The sequence below is a fragment of the Electrophorus electricus genome, chromosome 16 (genome assembly GCF_013358815.1).
Source record: "Electrophorus electricus isolate fEleEle1 chromosome 16, fEleEle1.pri, whole genome shotgun sequence".
In the NCBI taxonomy this organism is placed as follows: domain Eukaryota; kingdom Metazoa; phylum Chordata; class Actinopteri; order Gymnotiformes; family Gymnotidae; genus Electrophorus; species Electrophorus electricus.
In genome coordinates, this window is record NC_049550.1 from 13,293,767 (window position 1) to 13,308,850 (window position 15,084).

Below are 15,084 nucleotides of genomic sequence, written 5' to 3' on the forward strand. Positions count from 1 at the left end.
ATATTTATTACTATTGCACATTTCCCAGATGTAATTATAACTTTGTTTTTGTTGATGTTTATACGCAGAAGACAGGGGTTTAAAGACAAACATATCCAACCCTCCCATAGAGCTCATTTCCAACCTTAGGCCAAGACCCCAGTTATAAGCCAATAAAGTCTGAAAACCAGAACCCTGGCAGGTTACGGTCCAAACTTTCAAACGTAGCTCTGAAGGTTCCACTGAAGTAAGAAAACATGCAGCTCAGTTACTGGAAAACAAACAAAAATCTTTTAATCACAAACGACCATAAAGTTAAACGTTCAGCAGGTGTATTCTCAGGCAGAAGTAAAAAAACAAAACAAAACAAAAACCTTCATAAATAGACGATAACAGTAACAGCAAACTCTGTCGCATTTCCACAATTTAACACGAAGTTATTAACGCACATCAAAAGCATACGGCTTTAAAAAAAACAACTACCAAACTGGACTAATTCAGTGTTCTATCAACTTCACAGCTGGAAACCCCAGCATAAAATATAGAAACTCTAGAAAATGGTGAAAAAAAAACAAAAATGGCAAAGCATTACGATACAAACAAAAATAAATAAACATATTAAAGGACAAGAATTATGTCTGACATATGGATTTAGAAAACTAGATTATCCCAGATGAGTGAGCTTCATCCAAAAATCACCCTCTCCTGATCAGTACTATATGTACACAGATGACTCCACTCCCAGTCAGACTCACAGTTGCTGACTCTGACAATCATACAGAAGCTATACCCACTTCTACTTCACAGGGCCAAAGCAATGGGGCACGAAAAAAGTGAGACTAGGTTTGTGAGAGATGAATTTTAGAATGAGAGAGAGAGAGAGAGAGAGAGAGAGAGAGAGAGAGAGAGAGAGAGAGAGAGAGAGAGAGAGAGAGAGATGCAGAAACAAGGGGGAGGGGGAAGATGAGGGGGCGTCACACCCATCTGAGTAGCGTTTATCCAATCAGTCCATATCTCCGCCCACCTGTTGTGTGCCAGCTCACACACAACTGAACCAGATGTTCAGGGTTCTGGCTTGCTTGGTTCAGGACCGATGGGATGTAGCCCAGAACAAGGAGATGGACCAGAGCCTCCATGCTGTATCTGCACAAGCTGCCATTTCTGCAGCTTCGCGTCGGCCATCTTGCACCATACAAGACGAACATAAAGGACGACAGTTTTGTGGATCTCCCTGGCAAAGTCGCTGGAGGGGGCACCGTGATCCAGACACGTCGGTGAGAGCAGGCCGGGGGTGTGGGCCAGGGCGCGAGGGCTACAAGCAACTCCTTCCTTAAAGAAAGACAAACTCCTCAGTGCTGCCCTTCTTACTGTTCTGGCCCAGTTTGCCAGGAGAGACAATGTGGGTAAAGGGGTCAGCGTTCCCCGCACTCTGGTTCCCCACGCTGCAGTCTTGCCCTCTGCCCTCCACGAACGTGAAGATGGGATACCGTTCCTCGGTCGATGACAGAGCCTGAAGACACAAGGCGTGGTGTGAACAAGGACAGAACACAACCCTTATGAAGGAACATTTTGCAAAAATAATCACACTGTTTGTATTAATAAACACTGGCTGGGAAAGGCTATTGAGACATGCATATGAGTTCATGCTCACTGATCCTCAGTGGCCTTCAGGCTTGGTTGGCCTCAATTGTGTTTTTGGCATTTGAATGTTCCGCAAATTGAGACGATTTTATAAAATAACTGGTGAATTTTGAGACTGTATACACAGTACACAGACAGAACTGTTATTGGTTCACAGACAGACTTTAGCTAACCTGTATTTCCAAATGTAGGAAATGTCAATGTAACTCTGTTCATATTAAAATGGAAGAGTTTTACAAAAGCGGTTGAAGGCAAGCTTGAACTGAAATGTATATTTATCTTGCACTGATACTTGTGATGCTCTGATTTGTCACTTACCGCACTGACTGTTGAACACAAAGATTCAAAGTCTTTTTTATTGTGGGCATAGAAACCCACAGTACAACTGGGATCCATTCGACTAAAGTTCATCTTTCTGGGAGAGTTACAGTGAAATGACTGAGAGGAGAGAGAGGGGGGGGGGGGGGCAATGGAGAATACAATCTTGATCAATTATAGTGTATTATATGTATTTAACCTCTAAACAAAGCACTTGTGTGTGCACGCACGCGCGAGACCAAGAAATATGATTCTGAATAACTTAACTGTGAATATTTGTACCATAATGTAACTTACTGTAATTGCACAGTAGTTGTAACTAAATTACCACATTAGGAAATGCATAACGCTAAATATAGACAAGTTAGTCTCCATCTCTGGGAAACCAGTGCATGACATCACAGTGTTTCTACTGTACCAAGCGGTCTTCCGTAAGGGAAATTCCATCTAAAAACATTTTCAAAATCAGGAAGTAGGGTTGTTTTTTTTTTGTCTTCGGAGAAAGAGGCATTTCTTTGTCTTGGTTGTAGTTAAAACACTTTCTCAGATGGAATACTGCTTAAGAATTCTCTTCTGCAAATCTCCTGCATATCAGGGTTTCTTGTTCACTTATTGGAATGAGCTGGGTATTATTTTTAAAAAACCTAAAAATATTATGGTTATGATTTAAGGTCATGATACCGTACCTCCAGTGAGAAGTTACGCCGTGTGACATCTACCACAGGCTGACAGTAGTGTGGGTCTAAATACAGCAGCTGCTCATCTGAGAAAAGACAAAGCAACCAATCAAATGCCAAAAATAAAAAAACTAAAGCAACTAATCAGCAAAAAGAATTAATTAATCATTTACCTTGAAAGCCAATAAAAAAAAGCGAATGCTTGGGTTTCCCACCAATGATTCCAATGCAGCATTGTAACCTCAGGATTTTCTAGTTTAAACAAATAAATACAAATAAACAAATAAGCAGTCATTGTTCATTACCACGTGAAGTTTCAGTAGCCATATACTACACTATTCTGCAGTCCTGACTTACAATTATTAACAATGTCTAAGATTTCATCATTGCATCTAACAACACAATGAATTTACAATAAGGATTATTAGTTGATAATCCTTAGTACACTTACTGTACAGTCAGGGTTTTAATGCAATTAGAAACAGATCTTTCCTTGTGGTGATTTTACAAACTCTTTATTCCATGAATTTTTCAGTAAAGGTGCTGTATCATGATACACATCATTATTTTAATATGACCTATATCAGGATATGAAATTTAGATCATATCGCAAAGCCCTATTGAACACACTCAGCGTAGGACTGATAGGGTTGAGTAGTTGCAGAATACCTTAACACACTCAGTGTAGGCAGGGTTGAGACATTCTCCTCCCAGTCTTACAGGGACCAGGATAATGACGGACCTCCATTCCGAGCTACCAGAGTCCAACAAACTTTGGTCACACAACCGCATCACATCTTCCTTATAAACTACAAAACACACACATGCACACAATCAAAAATCAGAACATTACAACCTTCCTCATACAGACTCACTACCAAGCATAAAAGATGGCAACTGAGCTTACAAAACACAGGCTTGTAAATGTATGCCTTTATATAAATCCACAAACTATGTGATGTGTGCTATACAAGTAACAGACTGGTGCCCACAGGACCTGCCCACACTCACCTGTGCAGTCCTGAGCCACGTACACGGCCAGGTTGTCCACCTCGGTGCTTCTGTTCACTGCTTTGCTAAACAAACCCAACAAAAAGTGTGGAATGAGACCTGGTGTAGCCACGACCAACCCAGTTTACCACTGCGTGCCGACACCTGCGGAAAGGTTTTCCAATATCGGGAACTTTTCTGAACGTCCTTTCACATACCACACTCTGAGAAACTGAATTCTCTCTCTCCAAGACTTAATACTGGATCTAGTGATAAAGTAGCAAAACGTAATAGAACAGGATTTAACACTGAGCTTTGTAATACAGACTTCACGTGACTCATACGAATCACTCAGCGCCTAAATCAGCGCAACAGCGTGAAATCTCAAAACAAACAAAACAGCACTTTCAAGTTTTGACATTACGACCTCCTGTTCATAGACTTATCCGGGGATGGGACCTGTCTGCCAGCTGTGACATCATGACAGCTGTCTGTTGTCATGTACGCGATGCCAGACAGCTTCGGAAGTGTGTAGTTAAGGTCACCCTGCTCTGCAATAGGGACGGCGTCCTGTCTGTGGTTGAAAGTCTGATGTGGGTTTTTTGCATTTTCGATGGCCTGCCTTCTTTATTCTCTCCTTCTTTGCATGTTTGCACGCGTGATTTCATATGAGACACCATCACCTGCTTGACCTCTCTGCATGTGACTGGAAAAAAAATAATTTCTTCAAAATTTAGCAAGACTATATAATATGTAGGTAAACTTTGAAAGCTGTCCAGGAAAAGCTGTCCAGGAAAAAGTCCAGGAAAATTAACAAATCTCCTAATTCCTATTTCCTAATTTCCTTTATTTTATAAAGTAACTAATTTCTGGTTCCCCCTTCTCAAGAGCTCAGGACCAGGCAAATGCCAGTTCCCTGTGTTAGTCACTGCAGATGTAAAACAGCCTAACACAGGAGTTAAAACCAGCCCCGGCTCTGATGCCCGACTCACCACAGGATGTGGGCCACGAGAGAGGGTCCGTACCAGTCGCCTGCCCGTTTCCCCGACTCCCTGCCCAGCTCGACGAGCCGGTGCACCCCGAACGGCGCCGCCGGCTGGTCCCCGAACCACGACACCAGCTGGCGGTGCAGGGCCTCACTCTGCAGGTCGTGGGCCGTCTGGGTCCGCCTGGGTCCTTCGCTGCGTCTGTGGAGCGCAGTCGGGCCCCAGGAGGAGCTAAGGGAGGGGAAGGAAAGGCCAGCAGGACGGGACGGCGAGGCCGGCCTCAGCACCTCAAAATCCACGTCGGCCAGCAGGGGGCAGTCTGACCAGCTCCAGCCTGGAAGAAAAGGGGCATTCCCAGCACTAGTCAGCAGCAGACCGTCTGACAAACCACCACGCTACATAAAGGAAAACATTTTAGAAAACAATTAAAAATAAATTTAAGCCAAACAATAAATTTAAAAAAAACAACAAAAAAAACAACAACACATACATACAATCTAAATAAAAAGCAAACAATAAAGCATGGAAAAGCAAACAAAGAAAAAGTTAGAATACATCTAGCATTTAATATAGTGTTCTTTTTAGCTTTTTACAACATATGTAGCGCATTGCTTCCTTGTGCTTCTTCGCCCCATGGTACGTACCCAGAGGCAGGGTGTGGAGCAGAAGGCCCTGGGCGAGCAGCATCTGACCGCTACGCAGCATGCAGCCCCAGCCGCAGTCTGAGTTCAGGCTGGAGCCCTCCAGCTGAGGGAACTCCTTTCTGTAGGTGAACCAAAGCCGCGAGCCAAACGCCAGCCGAAAACACTCGACCTCATCTAGGGAAGGAGGAGAAAGAGTCCGGGTGGGAGGAGCCTGTACAGTTCAGACAAACACGGGCCGCAACGCTGCCCAACGCAGCCTACAGCTGGACGTTAATCTGAGAAGGCGAACAGCAAGAGTTGCCAGGCTAAAAACCCCTCGTCCTCACATCCAGCTAACAGAAAGGTAATACTCCTTCAAAACTGCTGCCGAAGTCATCCAAATGCTGTTACAACTAGGCCACAGGCTAGAGCCCTGTTAGAAACCAGAAGAATACAGGAAAATGCACCCCTTGTTCCTGGACACACGCCCTTGTTCCTTGATCTGAACGGTTAACAAAAATGTTAATCACTAACATAATACAACCTTTTATTCCCTTTTAACTTTGTTATGTAGAGCGCCACATAATATACAGAACATAAGCGCGCTTATGTGGAGCGCCAATTTAAAAGTCCAGTCAGAAGCCAAAGGAACACTGCTGGGTATTTCCCAGTCACAGCTGTCTTTGTTGTCCAATAGGCAGGTTCCAGGTAAGTGCAGTCTCCTAGAATTACGATGACTCGTGCGGGGTTTTTTTTCTTCCCTTCCTGCAACCATCACACTTACCTTTTCTCTAAAGCTCGGCAAATTGTGACGCCATGCACGACAGAGGCCGGAGAGGTCCAACTTTTAACCATTTCGGTGTTCATTCTAATGTTAAATTATCTGTTCAGCAGTAAGTTCGGTACAGACATCTCAAACAAAATCACTGCAGTTGTTGTTTTGTTTTTAGCTATTATTAACAACATATCTGAGGCACAAAGAGGTGGAATTGGGTGAGGCTTACCTGCGCTGTTGAGCAAGTAGGGCTGCCCCATTAGGAACAGGGGGGATGTTTTGTTAAAGACGGTTTTGGTTTTGACAGACCATCCTGTGGGACAGAACACAAATCAACTACTCTTGGCTGTTGTATCAAACCTCAACAGTGGTTACGGGTTTCATACCTAGTCTTCATGCTTATGGTTTAAATGCTGTTTTCCCTCTAAAAGCCGCATACGCTAAAACTTCGTGGTGGTTTCAGTAACGGTCAAGGAGGAAAAGGGCACCATTTGAATCGAGCCATATTCTTTACAATTTAAATAAGATCAAAAATGAAACCACGCTCTTGAAAACGCACCATATTTGACGTTGTTCCAAGCCGACATGATCTTCAATTTCAGGCGATCGACTTCATCCGGCTCTCCGGATGCTTCTGTGTCGCAATGGGTGAGCAAGCCATGGCCAAAATGGCCCCTGGGTTCGAGAAGCTGTGCTGAAGACGAGGGGGGCCTTCTTCCATCAGTGAGGTCATCGTGAAGAGCCACGCCCCCCACATACTGGGCAGCACTGGGAGAGACCGAGTTCATGGCTCAGGCCTCACTCTGATCTCTCTACTGTGACATCACTGCCGCTGCCTGAGGAGGGCAAGAAATCATATTAAAAAAAAAAAAAGACAAGTTTTAGAACTTCCATGTTCGTTAGGAATCGATTAGCATTGGTTTATAGAAGACTGTGCCTCATTAACAGAGAGCAACAGTGCAATGGTATTTAGGCATGGATGAATGTCAAACCCAGGTCAACCATTTTTAGCTGTTAAAATCAAAAATCACACTGATGGAGGAAAAGTCTGCATTCTGATGCTTTCTTTCTAAATACGTAGTGGACTTGCTCCGGCCAGATCCAAAATGAGAATTCAAGGTGCTAAAAGCCTGAGCAATTTTTGATGGCAGTCATACAGTACTAGTTATACAACAAACTTTTTAATTGTACTGTCCCAAGAAATGAGAAATGGCAGAGTGGTTGTACATAAGTAAACTGCAGTGTGGCTTTTAGATAGAAACATGAAGAAAATGCAAATAAACAGATCAAAGGTGGTGAGGACAGCTAGTTTGAACTGGTTGGACTAAGGACATGTCTGTTCTTGCCGTCACAGTTGAGTGAACTACTGTCATTGGTCAATGTCCAGAAAGCATCCACAATTGAACACTGGTTACTCTGAAGGGCAGTAAGTTGACTTGACCAGCTGTTAACAAAAAGTGGTTAAGTCCCAGTTCCAGTGCATTGTTTGTATGATTGATTGAACAGAGATAAGATTATTTAAACTGGCCGAACAAGGCAAACGCACGTGACAGAAAGCGAGTCATATGGCACCTAAAGGCAGGTGTGTGTCTGGTGGCTGCTTCAGGAGAAAAGTCGTATTGATGTCATTTACCTCCTTTTAACCATTGTTTTTGAAAGAATGTGACACTAGTACGTGTGCTCATGCTATTAAACCAAAGAACGAGCGGGACGTGCTGTTCTAGAGAACCAGCAATTACATTATTACATATATGAAACAGGAATAGAAATCTTACAATCCCTCTCGGAGTTTTAAAAGGAACGGTTCAGTTGGGTTGGGTCACGGGAAAACCTAAGTAAGCGATGAATGAAACTAGCTAGATCAGATCGAAACTTTCTACAATTGCGCAACGTTCAGAGACGAGTCAGCTCGCAGTAGGTCTGCCCGGCTGTAACACTTAGAAAGCTCAACATACAGGCAGGCATGTGATTTCAGTGTGACAGAGGCACTTCTAGCGAGTGGAAACACGGACCTGCACAACGCACAGTTGATCTGTAATGCACAATACAATAACATGACTCAGTTGATTCAGAGAGAAGCAGCCACGGTAATTCAGGGATCTGCGCCCGAGAACCGTCAGAAGGACGTTAAATGAAAAAAAACCAACCTAACCTAACTTACCTGAGCCGACACGACTCTCGAACGGTTGCATGACAAATAAATAACTAACAAAGCTAAGATCTGACCTGCCTGGTTAGTGTTATCCAGCAGGACCGCAGTTACGTTACGAGGAGATTTAACGAACGCCTTACCTCAGTACCGAAGGAGGCATACTTGTTATTCCTGCTGGGATATCAAAGTTAATGTTAACTCTTCCCCAACAGTTCCTGGCAGTGTTATACGAGGACGACAACCCCCGTAGCGGTCAAGAAGAAATGGGTATTGGGTGTCAATGCAAGGACAGGGGAAGCTACCGTTAGCTAGCTAGCTGGTAAGCCTTCTACCTTAGTAACGATAGAAAACGAGTCCCATTGGGGCAAATATTAATCAAAAGCAAAGACACAGCTGTACATAGTAGCTATAACAGTTAAAATGACAACGTCAGCTCTCAGCCAGCGTTTGTATTCGGTATCCGATCTGACTACAGGCGATATGCATCGTACACTACCCTACGCCTTTCTTGCAAGATAATGCGCAATTACTTCCTGTTGTTATTCCGCGTGCACACCCATGGCCCACCCCTCGCTGAGGCGATTGGCTGAGCTGGGCATTCTCCACTCTCCGATTGGATAAATCTTTCGTCTATCAGTTGGAACGCGCCATTTCATTTATGTGCCGGTTATGCAAGAAGTGGCTTTCACCGCAGGAGACGCGCACGTGCCGAGTAAGCTGAGCGAGCGCCCTCACCTTGCCGGCATCAAGAATTGGTTTTGCTCAAATGGCTGCACAAAAACGCGAAAATGTTCAGTGGGAGCAGGTAAGTAAAAAACAAAACAAAACACCTATTTAAAGGGATGAAAACGTCTCCTCTTATACAATATCAATTTATTAATTTCATTACACATATATACTGCACTTCTGGTGTTTATGCATCGATTGACATTTGCTGGAGAAGCAAAAGGGTCGTGGACAATATATAAATTGTTTAAACGAATAACAGTGTAAGTTATGCCTGCTCTTACGTATCATCTCAACCTGTTGAGGAATGCCACATAACAGTGCAATTAAATAAAGGGTACACAATAAATGACTCTCTCTCTCTCTCTCTCTCTCTCTCTCTCTCTCTCCCCATCTAGAACATCATTCACTTTAGCACAGAATATCTGCATCTTCTATGTACATTTCTATAAATATTTGTGACAGCTACATAATACATTAATACAGTACAGTACTTTCAAATAAATTAACATCTGACACAAAATAAAGTGCATTCTCAATAGATCACAATTCTTAAACAAAATACAAAAAAAAAAAAAACTACAAAGAAATGTCAAACTATGGTCACAGGAACTGATTATATTGTGTATATATAAACTAGGTAGAAGTAAACACTACTATTTACTTCAGAAGTGAGGCTTCTTTTATCACAGAACAACACTCACTCACCAGGCTACTCTGTTATAGTCATCAAATAATTTTACATTAAGAATAAGAAACTAGTCTATACATGGCAACATAATAAAACATTACAAAACATCGTTTTATTTCTTTTTGTTTCAATAATCTCTAACAGTCACATAATAGAAGTGACAACAGTCAAAAGACCAGCCAGAGAAGTATGAGGAAAGAGTTAAATGAAAAACGATGGTCCCAGCCTGTTTCCAGTGAGCTCCAGCATTACACTTGTATGTGTTCACATTTGCATGGTTCAGAAGTGGAGTGTATTGATCTGGGATTAGTTTTCTATGGAGATCTTCAACCCTACCTGCTTATGAAACAGAACCGAACTGGGAACAGAATTCCTACACTGGACCCAAGGACAATCTTAAATAAAGACATTAAAGAGCTTATCAAAGGGAAATCCTAAAGCAACACTTTAAAAGTGCAACTTTGCTAAAAATAACTTAAAATGAATTATTCAATTTGAACTCCTGTTCAGTAACCTTCAAATGTAATAATAATCATTTTAAGGGTTTGACCACACTTGATATGTCTGAGGATTTGGTCTACAGAAATCCTGTTGGTGACAGAATGTGAAATTTCTCCCACATCAATGAGTGATCACCTGTTTGAATCTTAAGACACATTTTTCTAAATTGTGTTGTGCATCATGAGATGACCTTGCGGCGGTTGATGTTTGTGTTCAGGTTTGAGGAATCGACCCGCATTCTTTCCTGTTCATTTTGCACGAGGCTAATCCACACATAACCTTCTGGCATGGCTTCCTGATTACCCTCCCCAGTCTTCAGCATAGAGACTGAACAAAAGAACCGGTCAGGTGCAATGGCCATGTGCAGGAAAAGCACATACTACCATTTACAAAGAATGCTACAAGTCAGTGTTGCATCACTGACAGAAATAGATGGGAATAAATAAATAAACAAATAAACAAATCTCTTCTCCATGCAACACACATATAGAATGTATAATAGATTATTTTATAACATACACAAACATAGTGTGAGTCTTGTGCCACCGCTAATGACCTGGGATCAGTTTTTGATTTTATTATTCCTAAACCAGTAGAACTGCATGAATAGGAAGTGCTGATTAAAGATCAGTACTCCTTATTTGACACACAGCTCAAAAAGACAAAGGCACTGGAGTCCAGCACTAACTATCTATGTGTATATATACGTGTGTCCCCCTATAATGGTGTTCCCAACTCCAGTCCTAGAGACCTACTGCGTCCTACAGTTCAGTTGCAACATACCTTGCTCTAATATTTATATGCTACTGAAAGGAAGTCCTTGATTTATTGATCCAGGTGTGTTTGATTAGGTCTGGAATGTCTCAGTGTCTCAAGAACTGTAGCTGGGCACCACTGCTCCGCTGCGCTCTCGTTCTCTCTCTCTCTCTCTCTCTCTCTCTCTCTCTCTCATATATATATATATATATATATATATATATATATATATATATATATATATATATATATATATATATATATATATATATATATATGCTGATCTACAATGAAAGTTCACTTGTCATTAGCAAGTCATCAGGGTAAAGCTGATCCTAGACCAGCATTCGAGATGTTTCATAAAACACATAAGGCGCCAAACGATGAGACAAAGTTTCTATTAGCCACCAGATGGCGCTGTATTCCAGTTTACAGTCAGAGATGCTGTCTAACGTAAGATAAGAGAATAACATCACTTGTGCCTCTTGGTTTTAGTTCATATCTCTGAACCTCTGACATATAGAGGCTTGTGTATCTGCACATAGAGTGCATATTTACCAACATTCTTGAGTCAGTCACACATTGAGAAGAAACAGTCATTCAAAAAGTGACTTTATAAATGTTTTTAAAACTGTTTAGGCTCCTCTTTGCTAAGACTATGTATGATATGAAGAATAGCCATTAAGTAGTCTCCTTAACTCCTAAACCATTATCATAGTAGATCAATTAATCACATATCTATCATTTTCGCATATTTTGCATGGTTGAGTAATTGTATTACTCTTTTGATGTACTAAGGTACATTTTTGGGGATGTATGAGTCTGGAATTCTCAAATGTCCTGCTACAGTGTAATGAACCTTATTACTGACCAAAACCATAACACTATATGCTTAACTCTTAATAATGTATATTTCTATAACGGATGGTTACTTCAATGCTAATCAAAGCATTAAACATGGTAAAAGTCATTTAAATACTGTAATGTGCATTGAAATTCAAAAGTTATAATTTTACTTTTCTCTTGCTTTTATTTGAATAAAGTTCACTATCTAAAGGCTAGAACATAACGCTCACATGGCCAGTATCACAATGTTAGCAGGGGAAGCTACATGGGCTTTCTCTCTCTTGATAGCGCACAGCTACCCTAGAAATAGCCCTCACTTCTAAAATCATCACACTGAAATGTGCAACAATATTTACTGCTAGAGTACTTCAGTTTCAGACAGGAGGTTTAAATGACACAAAAATGGAAATCAAACAACATAGGCTTTCAGATTTCAGACAGTGGGACTGTTATGGTCCATCCTCTATGCTCTTCGCAGTGCTGTGCAGATTAGAACATACCTTTTAAACTTTATGGTTGTGCCAAACCACTTTTCATGAATGCTGACTTCCTATTTGGCCCATCTAACCCACTAAATAAATGAATAACTCGCTCATCATCATCATCATCATCATCATCATCTTCATCTTCAGTACTTCCCTCTTATAAAGGTCTCCTGATTAAATCCAGCTGCGATGTGCCTGTCAAACAGATTTAACGGCCAGCAGATGTAACGCTCACATAGAGAGTTAGAAAATCAGCCCAAGTCAGCAAATGTGTCTGCCTGCAGCTTAAGCTGAGTCAGAGGCAGAGGCAGAGTCAGAGGCAGAGGCGGAGTCAGAGGGAAACTACGCTGGGCTTCCTGCAGACCCCTGATAAAACACAGTGCATTAAGAGCCCAGCATTTTAAAATCTATTGACTTATAGACTGACAGGGAAAAATCTCTCTCTCTCTCTCTCTCTCTCTCTCTCTCTCTCTCTCTCTCTCTCTCTCTCTCTCTCTCTCTATATATATATATATATATATATATATATATATATATACACATACACACACACACACACACACACACACACACACACACACGCACACACACACACACACATCATACACACATACACCAAATAAGAATTGTGTTGTTTGTGTAAGTTTCCTTAGCAATGACCCCATTCCCCCTTTCCAGCATTTTGCTTAAGAAATGAGTTGCTCACACGAGTTACAAAATGGAGGAACATGGATTTGGTGTTCACAGTATTCAGCATCGATTGATCTGATAAAGCACTTCTGCACTTGCCTTTTTCGCTTTTGCCGCACGAGCACCACGAGACACCCACTCGCTCATTTGTCTGTTCCTCTCTCTCTCTCTTCTACACATACTTGAATTACACTCCTGCCATTTTGTGGCGAGCAGCCTTGGTGTCTACAGTAAATACCCTCCTTGTAAGGAGTACCTTAGAGCTATTCTGTTTTGTTCTGCCTTATGTTGTTGTTTTTTCTTGCTTGATCTGGGTTATTGACTTGGTGGAAGGTCCTTACATGTTCAAGTGCATGACTGGCATGAATGGCATCCTGTGAAATCCCTATTAGAGAGGATTACAGAGCAGCCAACTGGTCACAAGACGTTCTTGGTGCTCCCGCTCTTTGCGTGTGACCCAACACCGTTAGGGCCTGGAGTTGATAATTTCGAGCTACTCCCCCCAGAAATCTCAGCCTTCGCTTGTGTACTGGCCTGGGATTCATCTGCTGATTTCCTGGCTTCTTTTGCTTTGTCCGCATCCTGAGTTTCCCATTTGACAGCTGCTTGTGCTGTCTTGGCCATGCTGGTCATACTTCCTATGTCAATAAAGGATGCTGTTTGTGATTGGGAAGGGCACGGAGTGGCTCCAGTAGGAGAAGGGGTAGGGGAAGGTGAGTGCTCCTCAAGAACTTCCAAGAGACACTTGTCCTCCCAGTCCAAGGTGCCCCGGTAGCAATTGACTGGAGAGAGGCCCTTGTCTTGCCGCAGCTTGCTGAGAACAGGAGACTGTACCTGGGGAGGATGGGGTGGAACGATCCCCTTGGATGGAGGTAAGCTGGTTCTCATCCTCATATCTGGAGTCCTGCTGTGGGTATCTGCATCCATCTTTTTCAGGCTTTCTACATCTGACGGTGCCTTACTTGCTCTAGCACCTTCTGTGGTTTTTGCTGGAACCCCTGGAGCTGGGAATCTGTCAGGAGCGGGAGTTGACTTTACGGACCCGCTGCATGGTAAACTGGACTTGGCTATACAGAGAGTCTTTCCTGTATCTTGTTTCAAATCTTTCATCCCTGCATCCTTGTCATTGTTTTTTTCATGCAAGTCCTTAATGGAGGTTTTCGACACACCATGTGACATCTGACTTTTGGCAGTCCCTGTCGGCTGAGTTTGTACAACCTTGCTCAGAGCTTTGGTGGCACAGCCTTGACTTCCTATACCAGGGATGCTGGAACTTGTAGTTTTTACACAAGGGGTGGCTACAGTAGTCAGAGGTGATGGGACGGAAGGGACTACACTAGGTTTTGACTCTGCTGTAACAGGCGAAGGTCTGGTCACAATGGGCTGAGTGATTTCAAGTTTACCAAGGCTGTTATCTTTTAGGGCGTACAGTGACCGCTGTGAGACACCAACAACCGGAGGCTTTACAGAACTCGATTTACCATCTTGGACTTTCTTGCTTGGGGTTCCTGGTTGGGTCTCAGTTTCGTTTGATGTCTTAATGGCAGGAGGTGACTTTTCTAGGACTGTTGCGAGTTTATTGTCACTTCCTCTCTCCATTTCCCGCTCTCTTCCCGCCAACAGGGCGTCTCTGCTTGGCGGTGATTCCTGCCTGCCCAGTTTTCTCGCCGGTTTCAAAACGCCAGTCTCCAGGGGCGATGGGACCGAGGGCAGATTCTCTCCTTCCGTCTCCAACAAGCTCTGAAGGCCCAGTTCGCAGTGGAAGCCCTCCTTGCGGTAATCGGAATGGCTGACTTCAAGGCTGTGTTTTCTCATCACCCCAATCCCTCCTTTCTTGTCCCCGGGAGAAGACCCGAGCTTCTCTGCAGACTGGACCCGCTTGAGGAGCGGTGAGCGGGGAGGCTCGGCGCTCTTGGGCCTGGGCCTTATGATGGGAGGGGAGGAGTGCAGTTTAGCGGGGAAGATCTGGGTCATGTTGGAACTCCCAACCGTGTGCCCCGGCAAGGGTGGTGGCGAAGCCTGAGTCGGGGATGGAGTGTGGGCCAGAGGAGACAGAGGGATGTTCCCAGCGGATTTGCACCGGGCTGAGCGGTACTGGCGATGCAGTTTCGGGGACAGGCCGTGGAGAGAGCTGGGCCGCATGTGCTGGGACGCGGCGGGAGAGTTGGGGGTGCTGGAGGCAGGAGAACTGCTCTGGGATGAGGTACCTGAAATGAGCAAGCCAACACGGTAAGAGGTGTGGCATTAA

The 15,084-nt window shown here is 43.2% G+C and overlaps 2 protein-coding genes across 5 annotated transcripts in view; both read right to left on the reverse strand.

Annotated features, from left to right (window-relative positions):
* Window positions 1-247: 247 nt before the first annotated feature.
* On the reverse strand, window positions 248-8,645 carry atg4da (autophagy related 4D, cysteine peptidase a). The gene is made up of 11 exons (XM_027013787.2): window positions 8,282-8,645; window positions 6,549-6,825; window positions 6,219-6,302; window positions 5,236-5,409; window positions 4,598-4,925; window positions 3,627-3,691; window positions 3,285-3,424; window positions 2,789-2,867; window positions 2,625-2,701; window positions 1,939-2,058; window positions 248-1,489 (listed from the first exon to the last, which is right to left on the reverse strand). The coding sequence occupies exons 2-11, from the start codon at window positions 6,775-6,777 to the stop codon at window positions 1,310-1,312; spliced, it is 1,476 nt and encodes a 491-aa protein (XP_026869588.1). The 5' UTR covers window positions 6,778-6,825; window positions 8,282-8,645; the 3' UTR covers window positions 248-1,309.
* A 4,071-nt stretch (window positions 8,646-12,716) lies between these two features.
* The window catches only part of mast1a (microtubule associated serine/threonine kinase 1a), a 55,989-nt gene continuing 53,621 nt past the window's right edge, over window positions 12,717-15,084 (reverse strand). For all 4 annotated transcript variants that reach the window (XM_027013729.2, XM_027013728.2, XM_027013731.2 and 1 more), the window contains one exon: window positions 12,717-15,043. In XM_027013729.2, coding sequence (XP_026869530.2) covers window positions 13,254-15,043 — 1,790 coding nt within the window. In that variant the 3' untranslated portion in view covers window positions 12,717-13,253. The remainder of the gene's footprint in view (window positions 15,044-15,084) is intronic.